Source organism: Littorina saxatilis, linkage group LG15 (assembly GCF_037325665.1).
Source record: "Littorina saxatilis isolate snail1 linkage group LG15, US_GU_Lsax_2.0, whole genome shotgun sequence".
Taxonomy (NCBI): domain Eukaryota; kingdom Metazoa; phylum Mollusca; class Gastropoda; order Littorinimorpha; family Littorinidae; genus Littorina; species Littorina saxatilis.
In genome coordinates this window covers 7226919-7250559 of record NC_090259.1, presented here as the reverse complement: position 1 = coordinate 7250559, position 23641 = coordinate 7226919, and the positions used below count along the sequence as shown (strand labels likewise).

General features: G+C 41.1%; 1 protein-coding gene and 1 long non-coding RNA gene across 2 annotated transcripts in view; both read right to left on the bottom strand.

Moving 5' to 3' along the window:
• The window catches only part of LOC138948394 (uncharacterized), a 290382-nt gene extending 268940 nt beyond the window's left edge, over window positions 1-21442 (bottom strand). The window contains exon 1 of the mRNA XM_070319928.1: window positions 20136-21442. Within this exon, the coding sequence (XP_070176029.1) occupies window positions 20136-21374 (1239 nt within the window). The 5' untranslated portion in view covers window positions 21375-21442. The remainder of the gene's footprint in view (window positions 1-20135) is intronic.
• Window positions 1-23641, bottom strand: part of LOC138948397 (uncharacterized) — a 319572-nt gene that overhangs the window by 157264 nt on the left and 138667 nt on the right. The gene's annotated exons all lie outside the window — the stretch shown is intronic.

The following is a 23641-nucleotide window of genomic DNA, read 5'->3' as shown; positions in this document are numbered from 1 at the left end:
AACAACTATACTCTCACTCCCATAAATTATAATGTACAACTTTATTTTTAGACTCGAAATCAAACACACACTCCAAGAATGACAAGGAAGGAAACAAACAAACTTCACACAATTTGAAACGGAATTACCCAAAGAATTCAGAATTGAGAAGAAAGAAAGAAAAACGGGGAACCTTTCACCGTCATTTCTGTGTCGAAGTTGTGTCTGGGCATTACTAATGTATACTGGGGGAGAGAGTAACTTTTCGTCGCCGCTCACTACAATTACCCACATATATCAGTCATCTCAATCAAAAAAGTTTTAAGAAGAAGAAGACGAAGAACAACTATACTCTCACTCCCATCATAAATTATAATGTACAACTTTATTTCTAGACTCGAAATCAAACACACACTCCAAGAATGACAAGGAAGGAAACAAACAAACTTCACACAATTTGAAACGGAATTACCCAAAGAATTCAGAATTGAGAAGAAAGAAAGAAACGGGGAACCTTTCACCGTCCTTTCTGTGTCGAAGTTGTGTCTGGGCATTACTAATGTATACTGGGGGAGAGAGTAACTTTTCGTCGCCGCTCACTACAATTACCCACATAATTATATCAGTCATCTCAATCAAAAAAGTCTAGACTCGAAATCAAACACACACTCCAAGAATGACAAGGAAGGAAACAAACAAACTTCACACAATTTGAAACGGAATTACCCAAAGAATTCAGAATTGAGAAGAAAGAAAGAAAAACGGGGAACCTTTCACCGTCATTTCTGCGTTGATATTATGTCAGGACATTTAAGTACGATGATCCATATCGACCCAGCACAAAACTTAATGAACACGAAACAGCACACCTGTGATGCGGCACCCAAAAAAGAAATCCTTTACTTCCAGTTTCTCTCTCTCACTCGCTCTCAACTCAAAGCCACACATGGTGAGATAAATATCGACCCAGCACAAAACTTAATGCACACGAAACAGCACACCTGTGATGCGGCACCCAAAAAAGAAATCCTTTACTTCCAGTTTCTCTCTCTCACTCGCTCTCTGTCAGGACATTTAAGTACGATGATCCACACATAAAAAAAGTGCTGTGCAAGGATATATGCTTCTGACAAAAGAGAACTTCTGTTTATTCTTTATTTTTAGACTCGAAATCAAACACACACTCCAAGAATGACAAGGAAGGAAACAAACAAAAACTTCACACAATTTGAAACGAAATTACCCACAAAGAAAAAAGAAAATTCAGAATTGAGAAGAAAGAAAGAAAGGGGGAACCTTTCACCGTCATTTCTGCGTTGATATTATGTCAGGACATTTAAGTACGATGATCCACACACAAAAAAGTGCTGTGCAAGGATATATGCTTCTGACAAAAGAGAACTTCTGTTTATTTGGCCCCAAAACTCGCTTCCGAAAGAATTTCAACAATGAGTCTTTGTGTTAGTAGTGGAGGTGGTGGTGTTAGTGACTTTTGAGCACTTTGCTAAAAAAAAAGTACTTATAAAATATAGGATTCTGGCCAAATGAGAACTACTTTTTTTTTTATAGTCCCAAAACTCGCTTCCGAAAGAATTGTAACAACAAAAAGTCTTAGTGTTATGTGTTTGTAGTGACTTTTTTTTTTTAAACTCAAACCCGTGGCTAAAAGCATTAAGTTTAAACATCTCATCTGTTGTGCTTTTGTTTTTCGGTTTGCTTTGGTGGTACGAATGTTTGCGGCTATTCTCTCTCGCACAACGTTAACTGAGCATCGTGTCTGTTGATCTGAAAAGAAAGGGGGAAAATATTCTTTCATACGAATTTTCCTTTTTGGTGGGAGAAAAGACGGCTTATGAACTGTATAAGTGCAGCAGTTTCTGTACAGCGCGGCGGCATGATGCCGCGAATTCCTTCTCCTTGTCCTTGAACCCCCGCGGGCGGTCGTTGACCCTGCAGAGTTCTCGCAGCTTCCTTCTCCGCCTGTCAGAGATTTTCTCCCCTTACAGGCGCGCGGGCCCTGTGTACGCCAGTTTATTGATTGCGATTTTATCTTTGTGTTGATGGTGTGAAATAAAGTCTTAGTGTTTGGTGGTTGTTAGTGACTTTTACTGAGCACAATGCTAAAAAGAAAGTAATGTGATCAAAATGAGAACTTCTTTTTTTTTTTTTTTTTTTTGTAAACGATATATCTCTCTGCGCGGAGGAATATCATGATTATTATTTTTAGCAGCCAATCAAAATAGTGCTAATGCGGACTTTTTTTCTCTCGTAGGAATCATGAACGGTGCTTCGGTTCCAACCAATCAAAACGCCCGAGAGAAAACCGACCGACCAATCATAACCAAAAACACAAATCAACCAATCACAGGACTCCTCGATCTTACCTCAACATTAATCATTTTAATATATCAAGCAGATAACCACGGGAGAGGGTGGGGTTGACTGGTGGACGTCAGACTGACAACATCTCCCAACGACCGGAGTGGAAAAATAAGTCCCAGTATAATAATAAGACAAACAAAAAGAACAAAAAGCGATAAGAATAAAAAGACAAAATAAGAACAAAAGGCAAAAGAAGAATCAAACGACCAATTTAGGGACTTTGTACAGAAACGAAGCGAGTTGGACCCCATTAACAGAGACAAAGAGCAAAGCCACAAATGGTGAGATAAAACCCGACCCAACACAACCCTTAATGCACACGGAACAGCACACCTGTGATGCCCCAGGGGAAAACATATCGATTACTCCCAGTCTCTCTCTCGGCTCACTGCTCACTCTCAACTCCGAGTCTCTGAGAGAACATACGTTTCTGTTGACGGTGTGGAAAAGGGAACTGGAAATATTATTATGCTGTTTTTCCCTTGCGGCACGCCGGCCCGGGTAGTAGTGTTGATACAAGTTTTCGGAAAGTGTTCCCATCACTAAAAATGAAGAACGGGCAATCTCTCATTCTCTGATGAACGCATTGTCGCACTAAAATTGCACAATGAATGCTAACAATTCCGAGCCAGAAGAAGTTGTAAAGATGTACACAACTAAACAACGAAAGTTTTAGTCGTATAGGAGCTGGAAATATTATCATTCTCTCTCTCTCTCTCTCTCTCTCTCTCTCTCTCTCTCTCTCTCTCTCTCTCTCTCTCTCTCTCTCTCTCTCTCTCTCTCTCTCTCTCTCTCTCTCTAAAGAACTGGAAATATTATCACACAGCAGTAGCAGCGTTGATAAAAACAGAATATGTTTCCCGTTCATTATTTCTGATTTGATCGAATATTAGTTTCTGGAAGATGATGTGAGGCCCCAAAGTGGGAGATATGTTTCCGCTTTTAAAAGGTGAACGTGCGGCAAGCATATAACTTGTTTAAGGGGGAAAGAATTAGCAGTGCAGTTTCTGTACAGCGCGGCGGCATGATGCGAATTCCTTCTCCTTGTCCTTGAACCCCCCGGCGGTCGTTGACCCTGCAAGTTCTCGCAGCTTCCTTCACAAAACAGCACACCTGTGATGCCCCAGGGGAAAAACATATCGATTACTCCCAGTCTCTCTCTCGGCTCACTGCTCAATCTCAACTCCGAGTCTCTGAGAGAACATACGTTTCTGTTGACGGTGTGGAAAAGGGAACTGGAAATATTATTATGCTGTTTTTCCCTTGCGGCACGCCGGCCCGGGTAGTAGTGTTGATACAAGTTTTCTCAGTCTCTCTCGGCTCACTCACTCTCAACTCAGTCTCTGAGAGAACATATACGTTTCTGTTGACGGTGTGGAAAAGGAACTGGAAATATTATCATGCTGTTTTTCACTTGCGGCACGCCGGCCCGGGCAGTAGTGTTGATACAAGTTTTCGGAAAGTGTTCCCATCACTAAAAATGAAGAACGGGCAATCTCTCGTTCTCTGATTAATGCATTGCCGCACTAAAATTGCACAATGAATGCTAACAATTCCGAGCCAGAAGTTGTGAGATGTACAAAACTAAACAACAAAAGTTTAGTCGTAGGAGCTAAAAATATTATCATTCTGTTTCCCTTGCGGCACGCACCCGTAGTGTTGATGCCTTTTCGGAAAGTGTTACCATCACTAAAAATGAAGAACGGGCAATCTTTCATTCTCTGATGAATGCATTACCGCACTAAAATTGCACAATGAATGCTGATAAAAACAGAATATGTTTCCCGTTCATTATTTCTGATTTCATCGAATATTAGTTTCTGGAAGATGATATGAGGCCCCAAAGTGGGAGATATGTTTCCGCTTTTAAAAGGTGAACGTGCAAGCATATAACTTGTTTATGAGGGGGGAAAGAATTAGCAGGAACGATTCTTACAGCAATTGGAACATGTCCCGTGCGGCTTGGAAAGGAAAGGGAGAAAAAAGAGGGAAGGGGTTTACACAAGTCGAAAAGATTCTTCACTGTCGTTTGAACGGGGCCCTGGGATATCCTTCTACATGTGTTATTGTGTGTTATTGTGTGTTATTGTTTGTTATTGTTTGCTGTTATAAATACACTTAAACAAAATAACCCCCACTCCGATTCGGACCCAAATTTTGAAAAACTTTGTTTTGATACAAGATTTTCTTCTCGACATAAAAAGTCACGCTGAAACCCCGTAATGTCTTAGTTAGAAAATGTGTCTTCATCGGCTCAAAATTTCATTGTAATCTATAGCGAGGGTTCTTCTGGGGTTTTCAACATGGCGGGTATATACTACAAACAAACACACACACACCAAATGACACCCCCCCCCCCTTAAAACTCAAAGGGGGGGGTCTTTATCAGACGTAGGGTTTACCATCTAACAGATAGTGAAGCATGCAATACGAAATTACGACATGCAGGTTTTCAATTGATATTTTTGCAAAGTATCTGTAAAAGCATGTGTGCCTCTGTGCGTGCCTGCTTTCATGGGGTGCCTGTATCCTAAGCAATTTGAGGATTTCTTTTATCTCACACTGTTGATTGTTGTCATACCTTTCAACGGTGAAAATTAGGATTTAAAATGGATTTAATGTTAATTGTAAATATTGAATTTAACGATAACGAGTTGTATAGTGAGATTGAGGAATACAGCCGAGTAAATGAAAGCTATAGGTTTTCAAGATTCAAATGATAATGTACTAGCAGAAAAGACAATAATGTCAAAAGTCACGGTTGTTTTAGAACCCGTCACAGTTTGATCATGATAAGGACTTAAAAGGAACGTGATGTACGGGTTTTTTGTATTATTATGCGATAGGCTGGCACGCGTTTGACCATTTGCAAGCTTTCACAATGATTATTGTTTGTGGTAAAAATTAGAAAGGAAATAGTCACCCGATGTTGAATAACCAATGGAAACGTGTACAAGAAAACCGAAGGTCACAGAATAGACGGCCAACGAATAGGCTAGACTCGGAGAAAGGATTGCGTGAATTATCGCTCTCTCTCTCTCTCTCTCTCTGTCCTGACCACTTGAAGAAGTATAAGACCTGTGCCTAAATTAGCCAAGGTGTATGACGATAGGATAGGAAAATAGAATCTGAATATATTTTGTTGTGATTACTCTCAAAGTAAATTCTTAAATTGTTTTCCTGAATTGTGTGTGTTACAGTATCCCATGCTTTAAGCTCCTTTCTCGTCTTTGAAATGTTATTTTCTCTCTAGTCTAAACCGCCTGTGTGATGTCAGTTATATGTGTGTGTACTTTCGGTTCGTGTGTGTTCGTTGCGGTACACGGCCCACCACGGTGGTGACCGATCGCCAAGACACCCACGCCACAACAAAACACACCACAACGGCATCACCACTCCTACCTACTCATGCACCATATACATTCACACACTAACTCAACGGCACAGCCGCGGAACAGCCATGACGATACGCACCACAACGCGCGAGACATATCAGCACACACAAAAACATGCTATACATACATATAAACACACACGCACCAGGCAATATGTTTTGTGCATTATGTTCGTTTAAAAAAAAATAAAACTTTGTCATATCAACTATTTGAGTTATAGTTAATATCATTGTACGGATGTGTGACGCGTGGCAGTGAGAGTTTGCTTTTATGTTGTTTTTTCTTATATTGTAAAGTGTTCTGTGTGACTATATCATGTGTAAGCATCTCCAAACCACAATAATAATGCTTGTGATACACCATCACATTTTAAAAATAAAGGAAATTTACTCTCATCCACACCTTACAATTCTAAAATAATAACAACATTCATTTCTTCTGCCTGGTTAGTGAAGGAAGGCGCGTGTGACCACTGTCCCGGCTGGCTTTCTTTTACATTACATTGTCCTTTTAGAAATGAGGATAACAAACTTTCGCTCAATCGTGTTCGTATGAAAAACAACTCCAAAAAACATCCATGATATTGAGATGTAGTAGTAGTAGTAGTAGTAGTAGTAGTAGTAGTAGTATAGTAGCCTGACCGAGAGTTGTTCGAGAAAAAAGAAAGGTGACGTGTTACTACGAATAACCTTCCCGGACTCGTTATTGAGGCGGTCGTGTGTGTGTGTGTGTGTGCATATTATTTCAGCTTCTATTTCGTAGAAGTCTATATCTTCTTTTTTTTGTTTTGTTGTGGAAGCTTGTGATGTGTGTCTACCCGTCTTCGACTTTGTTGGGTTGGTGGTTTTTTCCTTCTCTTGTTTTTTTTTTTTAAGTCAGATTTGACCGTGTAATAACTTTGATGATGGTGTTTTTCCGCTTGGATTGTGTTTTTTCCCCCCCTCCTCTTCATTTTGCTTTTTTTGTTGTCAGATTTCGGGACGGTGATACTCCGATTCGGACCCAAATTTTGAAAAACTTTGTTTTGATACAAGATTTTCTTCTCGACATAAAAAGTCACGCTGAAACCCCGTAATGTCTTAGTTAGAAAATGTGTCTTCATCGGCTCAAAATTTCATTGTAATCTATAGCGAGGGTTCTTCTGGGGTTTTCAACATGGCCAAATGTGATCTCAGGCAGTGTAGGGATAGTGAAAATATAACAGGAGATTAGAACGAAGAATTCTCCACTTGGGCTATAACATAGTCTTAAAAAACAGTAATGTCTCGTCTTTGTGTGTGTGTGTGTGTGTGTGTGTAAAGAATAGATATTCGTTGGACACCAAACAGATTTAAAAAAAAAAGAGTAGCTAAAAAAACACACACAATTTTTCTTATTATGTGTATAAGCAGCAACACAAACTAATTCTCCGCTAATTCTCTACCCCGCGTGATCCAATGAAAGTAACCTCTCTCTCGAGCTGTACATGTGGTCAAAGGGGGGCAACCACAGTTCTCATAACGGTGATATCAACAGTTCTCTCTCTGCGCGCGTGTGTGTGTGTGTTTATATGAGAAAAGTTTTTACATCCGCCAAAATGGTTTTCTCACACAAAGGACAACATGAAAAGTTATTGCCGCACTCCATACAGTAATGAAAATGTCCACAGGGAAGAAAGGTTTGAGATCGGGGTTTTTCAAAACAACACCAACAAAGTTCTCCTCGCTTCAGACGCCTGTTTTCTGACAAGACCATTAAATACTTTGGTGCGGCGGCATCAGAAGAAATTAGTGGCTCGTTTGTCGTAGAGCAGACTTTATTTTCTGCAGTAGAAACATCTTTATTTGTAGAAATTCGCTGTGATGACGGCGGCAGAGTCTCGCTGTCCGCAGCATTGTCTTCTTGGTTTGTTGCTTCGACAGCTAACATTAACGTTTGTATGTCAATGGTTTCGTTGTTTTGGAGGTAGCGTCTAGCTGCAGCGAGCACGTGTTCTTGAGAATAACCGAATTCTGAATGTAAAACTTCAAAATAGGGTTGTTGGGTTATGTGTAGGTCTAACTGCTCATCCCGGGCGATGATGAGAGCGGCAATACACCGGCCGATTCCCTTCCATTTAAAAAAAAAAAAAAAAACACACAAGAAACAAGGACACCACGTGATGATCAGCAGTATTATAAGAGGCCCGGCAGCAGAACTGACTGACTCAGTCCTCCCCCATACTAGCTATTTATGACACTTTCCGAAAAGGGGGAAGGGAGGAGAGAAAATGAAGCAAAAACTTCTTCGTAATTATTGGCAGCGGGAACGACTAAACAGTAATAACCTACGGCGGCGGGTCGTTCAGTTTTTACAAAAGTGGTCTCCAGCAAAGTTCTTATCCCTACAACAAATTACTCTGAAACTGACTACATTAATTCATCTCTTTGACGAGCTTGTAGTATTGCAACTTCACTATGATCGAAGACTGTGCGTTGTGACCTACAACAAAGGCGTACTTGAAACGAACAAAGTCTATTCGCCAGAAAGGAGAAACTCATCTACTAATAAGTTACAAGAAACCTCACCAAAATCAGTGTTTCGCAAAATACTCTCAAACGTTGGACAAAACGAACTGTAATACTCGCGACGACGCAACGTCCATCTCCAAAACCCAAACGATGATTGTGTGTGTTGTTTGTTGTCTACCCTTTTTTTTTTTTTTTGTTCCGGGTGAGTCTGACGCTCGCCCTTCTATGGTGCCGGTTGAGTCTGCTCTGCGTTCGCGTGGATTTTTAAACAAATTGACCAAAGTGTTTTCATGCGTCATTTTTTAGAAGATTCTTTATGCCGCGCATATAACTTAACTTTGATCCGAAATCGGGCATCCAAATCGGTATACATTCCCTGCTTGACAGGCTTCGCGGCAGCAGCCTTGCAATACCATTTGGCGTTGTCAACACTACACCAGAAAAAAGTCCGTGCGTGCGTTTTCTCTGTAAAATTTTACAAGAGCACCAGCTATTATAGAATCTCACCCCTTTACTTTTACTGTTTTTGAGGAGAAAAACCTAAAAATTTGAAACAAAATTAAAGAAATGAAATAAGAAATCAGGAGGACCTTTTTTCCGTCATTTCTGTGTTGATGTCTTGTGTCAGGACATTAATGTATACTTGTAACTTTTCACCCGATACAACCATCAGCCATCTCAAACAAAAGTTTTAAAAAGAAGAACGAGATGAAGAGCAACTCCTCACTCAAGAAATTATAATGTACAACTTTATTTTAGACTCGAAATCAAACCCACAAACAAGAATGACAAGGGAAAAAAACCTCACACAATTTGAAACAAAATTAAAGAAATGAAAAAAAAAAATCAGAATTTCCCCGTTCTTTTTCTGTGCCGATGTCTTGTGTGGTGACTTTTTAGCGTGCTGCTAAAAACAGTGTTGTATCACGATATGGACATATATTATTCTGACAAAAAGAAGAACTTCTTTTTATTTGGACAACTCGCTTCACAGAATTTCAAAACAAAAAGTCATTGTGTTGTTAGTGTAGTGAAAAGGGAAGAGCAGGAACAATTCTTAGAGCGAGAGTTTAATAAAAAGAAATAAACAAAACGAAATGATTCATTCCCTCTGTGGCACGCAGCACCACCAGCAGCAGCTCCCTTAACACAGACAAAGAGCAAAACAAACAATTGTGAGAGGAAAAATGATGAGCTAAAAGTTGTGAGATGAAAAATGACAAAAACAAAACGTTGATGCACACGAAAGAAAGCCAATTCTTAGAGCGAGAGTTTAATAAAAAGAAAGAAACAAAACGAAATGGTTCATTCCCTCTGTAGCACGCAGCACGCAGCGTTGAAAATAAACCAGAATGTGTTTCTGTGGTGAGAGAGAGAAAAAAAGAAGAGCAGGAACGATTCTTATAGCGAGAGAACATGCCAAAATTAGTTGCAGCTTGGAAAGGGAGAGCACAATTTAGTTTGTTGGAACAAGGAGTCAAACAAAACGAAGCGAGTTCAGCCCCTTAAGAGAGACAAAGAGCAAACCAAACAATTGTGAGAGGAAAAATGATGAACAAACTTTTGATGCACAGCAAATTTACAAAAAACAAACAAGGAACTTGAGATAAAACTTGTGGAGATGAAAAATGACAAAAACAAAACGTGGATGCACACGAAAGAAAGTCCTTTTCAGCCAAAAGTTGCAATATACACAAAACAACAGTTGAGTCATACTACGACTAGACAATAAAACGGAAAAAAAGAGCAGGTCGTGATTCATTCCCTCTGTGGCACCGGACGCAGCAGCATCAATAAGCCAGGATGTGTTTCTGTGGTGGGAGAGAAAAAAAAAAAAGGGGGGGCGAGCAGGAACAATTAGTCAACAAAACGGAGCGAGTTGAGCCGACAAAGAGCAAACCAAACAATTGTGAGAGGAAAAATGATGAACAAACTTTTGATGCACGGCAAATTTACAAAACAAGGAACTTGAGCCTGATTGAAATACTTGAAAAACGTGTCAATAACCGATTCTGTTGCTGTTGATGATGATGACACGTCATGTCCTACGCGTAAAAACGACAACGAATTGATAGCGAGAACTGAGAAAAAGACGGAAGAAGCATGAATGAGTTAATTGCGGTAGGACGGCACGAACGACTATAGGGCTCGCTATCACAGACTACAGCAGATCCCGTGCAACGATTGGTTCAAAAGTATGTAGTATCAGCCCCGAGGTCTGTACTAGTGAGATAAACTTCGCGGCCGTTACTTTTTAGAGGTGGTTTGGGTGATGAGGAAGAATTCGTTCAGCAGGCGAGAAATCCTACCTCATCATCCAACGCAATCTCTGTGGCTACTACTTCGGGCAAAAAGTCACGGTTGAGTTAAACCTGACCGAGAAGGTTGAAAAAGATTCCATACCAATCGTGGAGTGGAACGATTGATCGATTTTCAACCTCTGTTGTATCCAAACAATCGGGAAGCGGAAGAGTATGGTGAGATTTTCACGGATGAGTTGTTCGTATTGCTTCAGAGTTTTCAGATATTTACTGAAGTAGATCTGATTGAAACATATGTTGTAGTCCAAGTTGAAAACTCCAGACCATATGAGTAAAAAACACATGTATGTAACAAATGGGTGGTGCCTGTTATCGTCCATGTGGTTTTGATATGAAATAAAAAAAATATAATTTTTTATGAATTGTTGAATGAATTTTTTTTTTTTTTTAACATCATCGTGATTCTGTGTTGTCTCTGTCAGAAAGATGCCAAGTTCTACAACCGTTGTCGGAAAATCTTGCTCTGTTTAAGAATAAGAAGAATAAGAAGAATACTTTATTATCTCATAGAGAAATTCAGGGGTGGTACATAACAGTAATACAAACAAGACATTGATTTTACATAAAACATATAGCACTATATAACATGAACATCTTTAAAGCTCTGCGCTTACATATTCTCGCACACCTACGCGTATAAAGAACTATGGCTAAACATCATTGCAAAATATCATAACATACAATATATCGCAGGAAATATACGGTTGTAGGTTACTTCCCGTTGTATGGTCACTCTCTCTCTCTCACTCACTCTCACTTTCTCTCTCAGTCTCTCTCTCACTCACTCTCACTCAGTCTCACTCAGTCACTCAGTCACTCACTCTTAGTCTCACTCTCTCTCTTTCTCTCTCTCTCTCTCTCTTATTGTGCCGTGTTTATTTAGTCGTTTGTGTGCGTGTGTGTGTGTGTGTTTATGTATTTCGCTATTGTGCCGTATATATCTTGTGGATTTGGCGACCTGTAACACCACACACTCACACACACAAACACACTCACAAACACACAAACACACGCACACTCACAAACACACGCACACTCACAAACACACGCACACTCACAAACACACGCACACACACAAACACACGCACACACACAAACACACGCACACATACACACTCACTTCACAAAGAGAGAGTCTTTTAAATCACCATTTTTGTTATCTCCCCTGCACTGTCCGTTGTTAGTATGGTTAGTCTTTAGACTTCTATGCTGGGGGATAACTCCAGTCTTATTGTCTTCCCCTAGCCCCAGAAAATGTCTGTCTTGTGTAGGGATACAACTCGTCTGCTTTGACAGCATTTAATTTGTGTGCTTTTATTCAATCTGGTAATTATGTATTGTTTAGGACTGTGTTTTTAGGATTTTAATCAATTATGAACAGAAACATTTATTGTTGAGAACATACGTTTCTGTTGGTGTGGAAAAAGGAACTGGAAATATTATCATGGTGTTTTTCCCTTGTGACACGCGGCCCGGGTAGTAGTAGTGTTGATACCTTTTCGAAAAGTGTTCCCATCACTAAAAATGAAGAACGGGCAATCTCTCGTTCTCTGATGAATGCATTGCCACTAAAATTGCACAATGAATGGTAACAATTCCGAGCCAAAAGATGTGATGTACACTGAAAACTAAACAACAGGAGCTGGATTATTCTGTTTCCCTTGTGGCACGCACCGGGTAGTAGTGTTGATACCTTTTCGAAAAGTGTTCCCATCACTAAAAATGAAGAACGGGCAATCTCTCGTTCTCTGATGAATGCATTATAAATTATAATGTTCAACTTTATTTTTAGACTCGAAATCAAACACACACTCCAAGAATGACAAGGAAGGAAACAAACAAACTTCACACAATTTAAAACGGAATTACCCAAAGAATTCAGAATTGAGAAAAAAGAAAGAAACGGGGAACCTTTCACCGTCATTTCTGTGTCGAAGTTGTGTCTGGTCATTACTAATGTATACTGGGGGAGAGAGTAACTTTTCGTCGCCGCTCACTACAATTACCCACATATATCAGTCATCTCAATCAAAAAAGTTTTAAGAAGAAGAAGACGAAGAACAACTATACTCTCACTCCCATCATAAATTATAATGTACAACTTTATTTTTAGACTCGAAATCAAACACACACTCCAAGAATGACAAGGAAGGAAACAAACAAACTTCACACAATTTGAAACGGAATTACCCAAAGAATTCAGAATTGAGAAGAAAGAAAGAAAAACGGGGAACCTTTCACCGTCATTTCTGCGTCGAAGTTGTGTCTGGGCATTACTAATGTATACTGGGGGAGAGAGTAACTTTTCGTCGCCGCTCACTACAATTACCCACATATATCAGTCATCTCAATCAAAAAAGTTTTAAGAAGAAGAAGACGAAGAACAACTATACTCTCACTCCCATAAATTATAATGTACAACTTTATTTTTAGACTCGAAATCAAACACACACTCCAAGAATGACAAGGAAGGAAACAAACAAACTTCACACAATTTGAAACGGAATTACCCAAAGAATTCAGAATTGAGAAGAAAGAAAGAAAAACGGGGAACCTTTCACCGTCATTTCTGTGTCGAAGTTGTGTCTGGGCATTACTAATGTATACTGGGGGAGAGAGTAACTTTTCGTCGCCGCTCACTACAATTACCCACATATATCAGTCATCTCAATCAAAAAAGTTTTAAGAAGAAGAAGACGAAGAACAACTATACTCTCACTCCCATCATAAATTATAATGTACAACTTTATTTCTAGACTCGAAATCAAACACACACTCCAAGAATGACAAGGAAGGAAACAAACAAACTTCACACAATTTGAAACGGAATTACCCAAAGAATTCAGAATTGAGAAGAAAGAAAGAAACGGGGAACCTTTCACCGTCCTTTCTGTGTCGAAGTTGTGTCTGGGCATTACTAATGTATACTGGGGGAGAGAGTAACTTTTCGTCGCCGCTCACTACAATTACCCACATAATTATATCAGTCATCTCAATCAAAAAAGTCTAGACTCGAAATCAAACACACACTCCAAGAATGACAAGGAAGGAAACAAACAAACTTCACACAATTTGAAACGGAATTACCCAAAGAATTCAGAATTGAGAAGAAAGAAAGAAAAACGGGGAACCTTTCACCGTCATTTCTGCGTTGATATTATGTCAGGACATTTAAGTACGATGATCCATATCGACCCAGCACAAAACTTAATGCACACGAAACAGCACACCTGTGATGCGGCACCCAAAAAAGAAATCCTTTACTTCCAGTTTCTCTCTCTCACTCGCTCTCAACTCAAAGCCACACATGGTGAGATAAATATCGACCCAGCACAAAACTTAATGCACACGAAACAGCACACCTGTGATGCGGCACCCAAAAAAGAAATCCTTTACTTCCAGTTTCTCTCTCTCACTCGCTCTCTGTCAGGACATTTAAGTACGATGATCCACACAAAAAAAAAGTGCTGTGCAAGGATATATGCTTCTGACAAAAGAGAACTTCTGTTTATTCTTTATTTTTAGACTCGAAATCAAACACACACTCCAAGAATGACAAGGAAGGAAACAAACAAAAACTTCACACAATTTGAAACGAAATTACCCACAAAGAAAAAAGAAAATTCAGAATTGAGAAGAAAGAAAGAAAGGGGGAACCTTTCACCGTCATTTCTGCGTTGATATTATGTCAGGACATTTAAGTACGATGATCCACACACAAAAAAGTGCTGTGCAAGGATATATGCTTCTGACAAAAGAGAACTTCTGTTTATTTGGCCCCAAAACTCGCTTCCGAAAGAATTTCAACAATGAGTCTTTGTGTTAGTAGTGGAGGTGGTGGTGTTAGTGACTTTTGAGCACTTTGCTAAAAAAAAAGTACTTATAAAATATAGGATTCTGGCCAAATGAGAACTACTTTTTTTTTTATAGTCCCAAAACTCGCTTCCGAAAGAATTGTAACAACAAAAAGTCTTAGTGTTATGTGTTTGTAGTGACTTTTTTTTTTTAAACTCAAACCCGTGGCTAAAAGCATTAAGTTTAAACATCTCATCTGTTGTGCTTTTGTTTTTCGGTTTGCTTTGGTGGTACGAATGTTTGCGGCTATTCTCTCTCGCACAACGTTAACTGAGCATCGTGTCTGTTGATCTGAAAAGAAAGGGGGAAAATATTCTTTCATACGAATTTTCCTTTTTGGTGGGAGAAAAGACGGCTTATGAACTGTATAAGTGCAGCAGTTTCTGTACAGCGCGGCGGCATGATGCCGCGAATTCCTTCTCCTTGTCCTTGAACCCCCGCGGGCGGTCGTTGACCCTGCAGAGTTCTCGCAGCTTCCTTCTCCGCCTGTCAGAGATTTTCTCCCCTTACAGGCGCGCGGGCCCTGTGTACGCCAGTTTATTGATTGCGATTTTATCTTTGTGTTGATGGTGTGAAATAAAGTCTTAGTGTTTGGTGGTTGTTAGTGACTTTTACTGAGCACAATGCTAAAAAGAAAGTAATGTGATCAAAATGAGAACTTCTTTTTTTTTTTTTTTTTTTTGTAAACGATATATCTCTCTGCGCGGAGGAATATCATGATTATTATTTTTAGCAGCCAATCAAAATAGTGCTAATGCGGACTTTTTTTTCTCGTAGGAATAATGATCAGTGCTTCGGTTCCAACCAATCAAAACGCCCGAGAGAAAACCGACCGACCAATCATAACCAAAAACACAAATCAACCAATCACAGGACTCCTCGATCTTACCTCAACATTAATCATTTTAATATATCAAGCAGATAACCACGGGAGAGGGTGGGGTTGACTGGTGGACGTCAGACTGACAACATCTCCCAACGACCGGAGTGGAAAAATAAGTCCCAGTATAATAATAAGACAAACAAAAAGAACAAAAAGCGATAAGAATAAAAAGACAAAATAAGAACAAAAGGCAAAAGAAGAATCAAACGACCAATTTAGGGACTTTGTACAGAAACGAAGCGAGTTGGACCCCATTAACAGAGACAAAGAGCAAAGCCACAAATGGTGAGATAAAACCCGACCCAACACAACCCTTAATGCACACGGAACAGCACACCTGTGATGCCCCAGGGAAAAAGATATCGATTACTCCCAGTCTCTCTCTCGGCTCACTGCTCACTCTCAACTCCGAGTCTCTGAGAGAACATACGTTTCTGTTGACGGTGTGGAAAAGGGAACTGGAAATATTATTATGCTGTTTTTCCCTTGTGGCACGCCGGCCCGGGTAGTAGTGTTGATACAAGTTTTCGGAAAGTGTTACCATCACTAAAAATGAAGAACGGGCAATCTCTCATTCTCTGATGAACGCATTGTCGCACTAAAATTGCACAATGAATGCTAACAATTCCGAGCCAGAAGAAGTTGTAAAGATGTACACAACTAAACAACGAAAGTTTTAGTCGTATAGGAGCTGGAAATATTATCATTCTCTCTCTCTCTCTCTCTCTCTCTCTCTCTCTCTCTCTCTCTCTCTCTCTCTCTCTCTCTCTCTCTCTCTCTCTCTCTCTCTCTCTCTCTCTCTCTAAAGAACTGGAAATATTATCACACAGCAGTAGCAGCGTTGATAAAAACAGAATATGTTTCCCGTTCATTATTTCTGATTTGATCGAATATTAGTTTCTGGAAGATGATGTGAGGCCCCAAAGTGGGAGATATGTTTCCGCTTTTAAAAGGTGAACGTGCGGCAAGCATATAACTTGTTTAAGGGGGAAAGAATTAGCAGTGCAGTTTCTGTACAGCGCGGCGGCATGATGCCGCGAATTCCTTCTCCTTGTCCTTGAACCCCCGGCGGTCGTTGACCCTGCAAGTTCTCGCAGCTTCCTTCACAAAACAGCACACCTGTGATGCCCCAGGGGAAAAACATATCGATTACTCCCAGTCTCTCTCTCGGCTCACTGCTCACTCTCAACTCCGAGTCTCTGAGAGAACATACGTTTCTGTTGACGGTGTGGAAAAGGGAACTGGAAATATTATTATGCTGTTTTTCCCTTGCGGCACGCCGGCCCGGGTAGTAGTGTTGATACAAGTTTTCTCAGTCTCTCTCGGCTCACTCACTCTCAACTCAGTCTCTGAGAGAACATATACGTTTCTGTTGACGGTGTGGAAAAGGAACTGGAAATATTATCATGCTGTTTTTCACTTGCGGCACGCCGGCCCGGGCAGTAGTGTTGATACAAGTTTTCGGAAAGTGTTCCCATCACTAAAAATGAAGAACGGGCAATCTCTCGTTCTCTGATTAATGCATTGCCGCACTAAAATTGCACAATGAATGCTAACAATTCCGAGCCAGAAGTTGTGAGATGTACAAAACTAAACAACAAAAGTTTAGTCGTAGGAGCTAAAAATATTATCATTCTGTTTCCCTTGCGGCACGCACCCGTAGTGTTGATGCCTTTTCGGAAAGTGTTACCATCACTAAAAATGAAGAACGGGCAATCTTTCATTCTCTGATGAATGCATTACCGCACTAAAATTGCACAATGAATGCTGATAAAAACAGAATATGTTTCCCGTTCATTATTTCTGATTTCATCGAATATTAGTTTCTGGAAGATGATATGAGGCCCCAAAGTGGGAGATATGTTTCCGCTTTTAAAAGGTGAACGTGCAAGCATATAACTTGTTTATGAGGGGGGAAAGAATTAGCAGGAACGATTCTTACAGCAATTGGAACATGTCCCGTGCGGCTTGGAAAGGAAAGGGAGAAAAAAGAGGGAAGGGGTTTACACAAGTCGAAAAGATTCTTCACTGTCGTTTGAACGGGGCCCTGGGATATCCTTCTACATGTGTTATTGTGTGTTATTGTGTGTTATTGTTTGTTATTGTTTGCTGTTATAAATACACTTAAACAAAATAACCCCCACTCCGATTCGGACCCAAATTTTGAAAAACTTTGTTTTGATACAAGATTTTCTTCTCGACATAAAAAGTCACGCTGAAACCCCGTAATGTCTTAGTTAGAAAATGTGTCTTCATCGGCTCAAAATTTCATTGTAATCTATAGCGAGGGTTCTTCTGGGGTTTTCAACATGGCGGGTATATACTACAAACAAACACACACACACCAAATGACACCCCCCCCCCCTTAAAACTCAAAGGGGGGGGTCTTTATCAGACGTAGGGTTTACCATCTAACAGATAGTGAAGCATGCAATACGAAATTACGAGATGCAGGTTTTCAATTGATATTTTTGCAAAGTATCTGTAAAAGCATGTGTGCCTCTGTGCGTGCCTGCTTTCATGGGGTGCCTGTATCCTAAGCAATTTGAGGATTTCTTTTATCTCACACTGTTGATTGTTGTCATACCTTTCAACGGTGAAAATTAGGATTTAAAATGGATTTAATGTTAATTGTAAATATTGAATTTAACGATAACGAGTTGTATAGTGAGATTGAGGAATACAGCCGAGTAAATGAAAGCTATAGGTTTTCAAGATTCAAATGATAATGTACTAGCAGAAAAGACAATAATGTCAAAAGTCACGGTTGTTTTAGAACCCGTCACAGTTTGATCATGATAAGGACTTAAAAGGAACGTGATGTACGGGTTTTTTGTATTATTATGCGATAGGCTGGCACGCGTTTGACCATTTGCAAGCTTTCACAATGATTATTGTTTGTGGTAAAAATTAGAAAGGAAATAGTCACCCGATGTTGAATAACCAATGGAAACGTGTACAAGAAAACCGAAGGTCACAGAATAGACGGCCAACGAATAGGCTAGACTCGGAGAAAGGATTGCGTGAATTATTGCTCTCTCTCTCTCTCTCTCTCTGTCCTGACCACTTGAAGAAGTATAAGACCTGTGCCTAAATTAGCCAAGGTGTATGACGATAGGATAGGAAAATAGAATCTGAATATATTTTGTTGTGATTACTCTCAAAGTAAATTCTTAAATTGTTTTCCTGAATTGTGTGTGTTACAGTATCCCATGCTTTAAGCTCCTTTCTCGTCTTTGAAATGTTATTTTCTCTCTAGTCTAAACCGCCTGTGTGATGTCAGTTATATGTGTGTGTACTTTCGGTTCGTGTGTGTTCGTTGCGGTACACGGCCCACCACGGTGGTGACCGATCGCCAAGACACCCACGCCACAACAAAACACACCACAACGGCATCACCACTCCTACCTACTCATGCACCATATACATTCACACACTAACTCAACGGCACAGCCGCGGAACAGCCATGACGATACGCACCACAACGCGCGAGACATATCAGCACACACAAAAACATGCTATACATACATATAAACACACACGCACCAGGCAATATGTTTTGTGCATTATGTTCGTTTAAAAAAAAATAAAACTTTGTCATATCAACTATTTGAGTTATAGTTAATATCATTGTACGGATGTGTGACGCGTGGCAGTGAGAGTTTGCTTTTATGTTGTTTTTTCTTATATTGTAAAGTGTTCTGTGTGACTATATCATGTGTAAGCATCTCCAAACCACAATAATAATGCTTGTGATACACCATCACATTTTAAAAATAAAGGAAATTTACTCTCATCCACACCTTACAATTCTAAAATAATAACAACATTCATTTCTTCTGCCTGGTTAGTGAAGGAAGGCGCGTGTGACCACTGTCCCGGCTGGCTTTCTTTTACATTACATTGTCCTTTTAGAAATGAGGATAACAAACTTTCGCTCAATCGTGTTCGTATGAAAAACAACTCCAAAAAACATCCATGATATTGAGATGTAGTAGTAGTAGTAGTAGTAGTAGTAGTAGTAGTAGTATAGTAGCCTGACCGAGAGTTGTTCGAGAAAAAAGAAAGGTGACGTGTTACTACGAATAACCTTCCCGGACTCGTTATTGAGGCGGTCGTGTGTGTGTGTGTGTGTGCATATTATTTCAGCTTCTATTTCGTAGAAGTCTATATCTTCTTTTTTTTGTTTTGTTGTGGAAGCTTGTGATGTGTGTCTACCCGTCTTCGACTTTGTTGGGTTGGTGGTTTTTTCCTTCTCTTGTTTTTTTTTTTTAAGTCAGATTTGACCGTGTAATAACTTTGATGATGGTGTTTTTCCGCTTGGATTGTGTTTTTTCCCCCCCTCCTCTTCATTTTGCTTTTTTTGTTGTCAGATTTCGGGACGGTGATACTCCGATTCGGACCCAAATTTTGAAAAACTTTGTTTTGATACAAGATTTTCTTCTCGACATAAAAAGTCACGCTGAAACCCCGTAATGTCTTAGTTAGAAAATGTGTCTTCATCGGCTCAAAATTTCATTGTAATCTATAGCGAGGGTTCTTCTGGGGTTTTCAACATGGCCAAATGTGATCTCAGGCAGTGTAGGGATAGTGAAAATATAACAGGAGATTAGAACGAAGAATTCTCCACTTGGGCTATAACATATATATATATATATATATATATATTATGTGTGCTCACTCTGCGAGGGCATAACATATTAATTAACAAAAGACAAGCAATTGTTTCAATTATTACTGTCTTCTCTCATATTACTTAGTATTAAGAGTAAACTGAATACAACTTCAATTTTGTTTTACATTTAAAACAATTGTTTTATAAAAAGGATACACGGAGGAACACACACAACAAAGTGGTTTGGCCCCAGTCTGCTGTTGGCCCATGCCACCCTCTGGTATGGGTCCACATCACCCCGTAGTAGGCTGCTTCACATGTTGCGTTGCCTCGCACTGGGTGGACACAGTGATGCATGTCCCCCCGCACGTTGTGGCCAACCCCTTCTGGATAAACCGATTCAATCCTCATCTGAAGCAGTGTGGCAACGGCATACAGCTGCATGATGCCCATATACTTGCCAGATGTGACGCTTTCCATAACTTCGGTGTGGAACATCTCTTGTACAACATGGGGAGTAAGAACTTGGCCAACATAGTTTTCTGAATACATGGCCGACTTCTTCGGTAGGTTAGCCACCACATGGGACATGGTGTTGGAGAGATAAAACTGTCTATAGAGAGCCATTTCCACAGCAATTCTAACCCTCATTTCCACATGGTTATCTTCGTGGCCAAATGCTAGGACTGATGCACTGCGGGGAAGGCAGTTGCCATCCCCGTACACCTTGATTGGTGTGAATTCCTTCGGTCCATCAGATGGGTAGAGTAAAGTAGCTGTCTTGTCTGTTTTAAACTGCTGAGCGCTCATGCCTGTTTTCACAGACAGTGAATGCTTTTGCAGAACGGTTGTGCTCTCAGTGGCCACTTTCAGAAACTCTTCAAAAGAATGTGCAGCTTGCAACTTACGTTGCAGTTCCTGAAAGTCCCTGTGTCTGTCCTTTTCAACCCGAGACATTGGTTGGGCTTGAGAGGAGGCCGATACTGCATTTGAGGTGGACTGGGACACATCGGGTGTTGGGGTGGACAGGGACACATCAGGTGTTGGGGTGGACTGGGGCGCATCAGGTGTTGGGGTGGACTGGGGCACATCAGGTGTTGGGGTGGACTGGGGCGCATCAGGTGTTGGGGTGGACTGGGGCGCATCAGGTGTTGGGGTGGACTGGGGCACATCAGGTGTTGGGGTGGACTGGGGCACATCAGGTGTTGGGGTGGACTGGGGCACATCAGGTGTTGGGGTGGACTGGGGCACATCAGGTGTTGGGGTGGACTGGGGCACATCAGGTGTTGGGGTGGACTGGGACACATCAGGTGTTGGGGTGGACTGGGGCACATCAGGTGTTGGGGTGGACTGGGGTACATAAGGCGGTGGGGTGGACTGGGATATAACCTTCGTGGTTGAAAACAACGTTAAACACCAAATAAAGAAAGAAAGAAAGACACCGGGTTTTGACATGTTCAAGCGAAAGATTGACAGAAACCACCACTCTCTTTATCATTCGTGTAACCGGCACGGTTGGCCTTGTGGACTTTAAAATTGGCAATCTAGTGGCTGCTCCGCCTGGCGTCTGGCATTATGGGGTTAGTGCTAGGACTGGTTGGTCCGGTGTCAGAATAATGTGACTGAGTGAGACATGAAGCCTGTGCTGCGACTTCTGTCTTGTGTGTGGCGCACGTTATATGTCAAAGCAGCACCGCCCTGATATGGCCCTTCGTGGTCGGCTGGGCGTTAAGCAAACAAACAAACTCCACTGACCATTTTCATACGGATCTAGGCCGCCAATCGTGCTCAATTTCGATTCATATCGCTTTCTGGATACAGAATTTAAAGTATCTACATACTTTTTCTTGCGGTTTGACACCGGGTTTTGACATGTTCAAGCGAAAGATTGACAGAAACCACCACTCTCTTTATCATTCGTGTTACCCCTGGGACAGTAGGGGCGACCACCCCCAACCAGGCGCGTTCACAGGTGGCGGATAGTGTGATGGCCTTCAGATATGGAGGTTTGCTGCGAAATAAGCCAGGCTTGCCAGGACGAATAAGCAGTCGCGGACCAACTGGCGGTGCTTCCAACAGGATGGGGCGGGGTAACAGGTGGCACTGTTACTCAAGAAATACCCCAGGTGTCCAATGACGGGAGCATCATGCGAACAAGAGCCGCATTTTAAGTTCCAGCCCTGGGGAAGGTCACCTCAGATAAACAAACCAGCCAGCTATGGCCAAATAGCCGGGTAGACTGGACTCGACAGCCCTGTAAAGCCACCAGTCTAGGAGAAGGATCACTCCGATATAAAAACACACTGAAGCCGGATGAGCTGGGCCATGTATGGCGCATAACGACAGCTCAACGCACCAACGCTCATATGACAGACAACGGAATTTCACGATGTGGTGCTCTACCGTTGGAGACCCGCCGGGGTGGAAGAGTGCCGGGCCCTGTGCCTCAAAGGGGCCCAAGCCAAGCAACTGGTGGTCCCCGTACCCCGTATCGTGGTGGAGCCAGGCGGCGGGTGAGACGGGTAAATGCGACTGGCAACGACAATGAAAAAAAAAGAAAGAAAATTCGTGTAACCGGCACGGTTGGCCTTGTGGTAAGGCGTCCGCCCCGTGATCGGGAGGTCGTGGGTTCGAACCCCGGCCGGGTCATACCTAAGACTTTAAAATTGGCAATCTAGTGGCTGCTCCGCCTGGCGTCTGGCATTATGGGGTTTGTGCTAGGACTGGTTGGTCCGGTGTCAGAATATTGTGACTGGGTGAGACATGAAGCCTGTGCTGCAACTTCTGTCTTGTGTGTGGCGCACGTAAAATGTCAAAACAGCACCGCCCTGATATGGCCCTTCGTGGTCGGCTGGGCGTTAAGCAAACAAATTATTAAATAATAACCAAACGGTCTCGCATAGCATTAATATGCTGAAGAGATATTAAAAAATATTAACCAACCGGTCTCGCATAGCATTAATATGCTGAAGAGATATTAAACAATTGGGGGTCCTGATTTGGCCTATTATGGTCCGCTGGACCCGAAAAGCAACTGCTAACTAACTATTAAACAATAATAACCAACTGGTCTAGAATAGCATTACAAAGCTGATGAGATATTACACAATTATACCCAACCGATCTCGAATAGCATTACAAAGCTGTAGAGATATTTAATAATAATAATCAGCAGACCTAAGATTAAAGGGACACAACCATCGAACGCTGAAGAAGATCACTCACTCTCTCTGCTTGCATGTTCAGACTGCAGATTTGCAGATTTGCCCCCCTCGCAGGCAGGAGCACCTCCTGTTTGAACAATTCGTTGCACATTTACAGGCTCCAGACTGAAATACAGCAAAATAATCCATGTTCAGAGAAAAGAAACCGACACTTCTTCGATCTTGGGCTGAAACTCCCACGTTCACTCCTGTTTTTGCACAAGCGGGTTTTTACATGCACGATTTTTTTTACCCTGAATAATACAGGGGTCTTTAGAAAAGAGAATAAAACCAACAAACCTTTGCCCTAAATAATACAGGGGTCTTTAGAAAAGAGAATAAAACCAACAAACCTTTGCCCTAAATAATACAGGGGTCTTTTGAGAAGGGAATAAAATCAACAAACCTTCGATCTAAACAGGGAGGTGACTGGTCCCCAGTCAGGGTCCTTGACAATATTGTCTGGTTCTTCGTTGTCAGGACACACCATCTGAAACACAAAGCATTAAAAAGATTTCA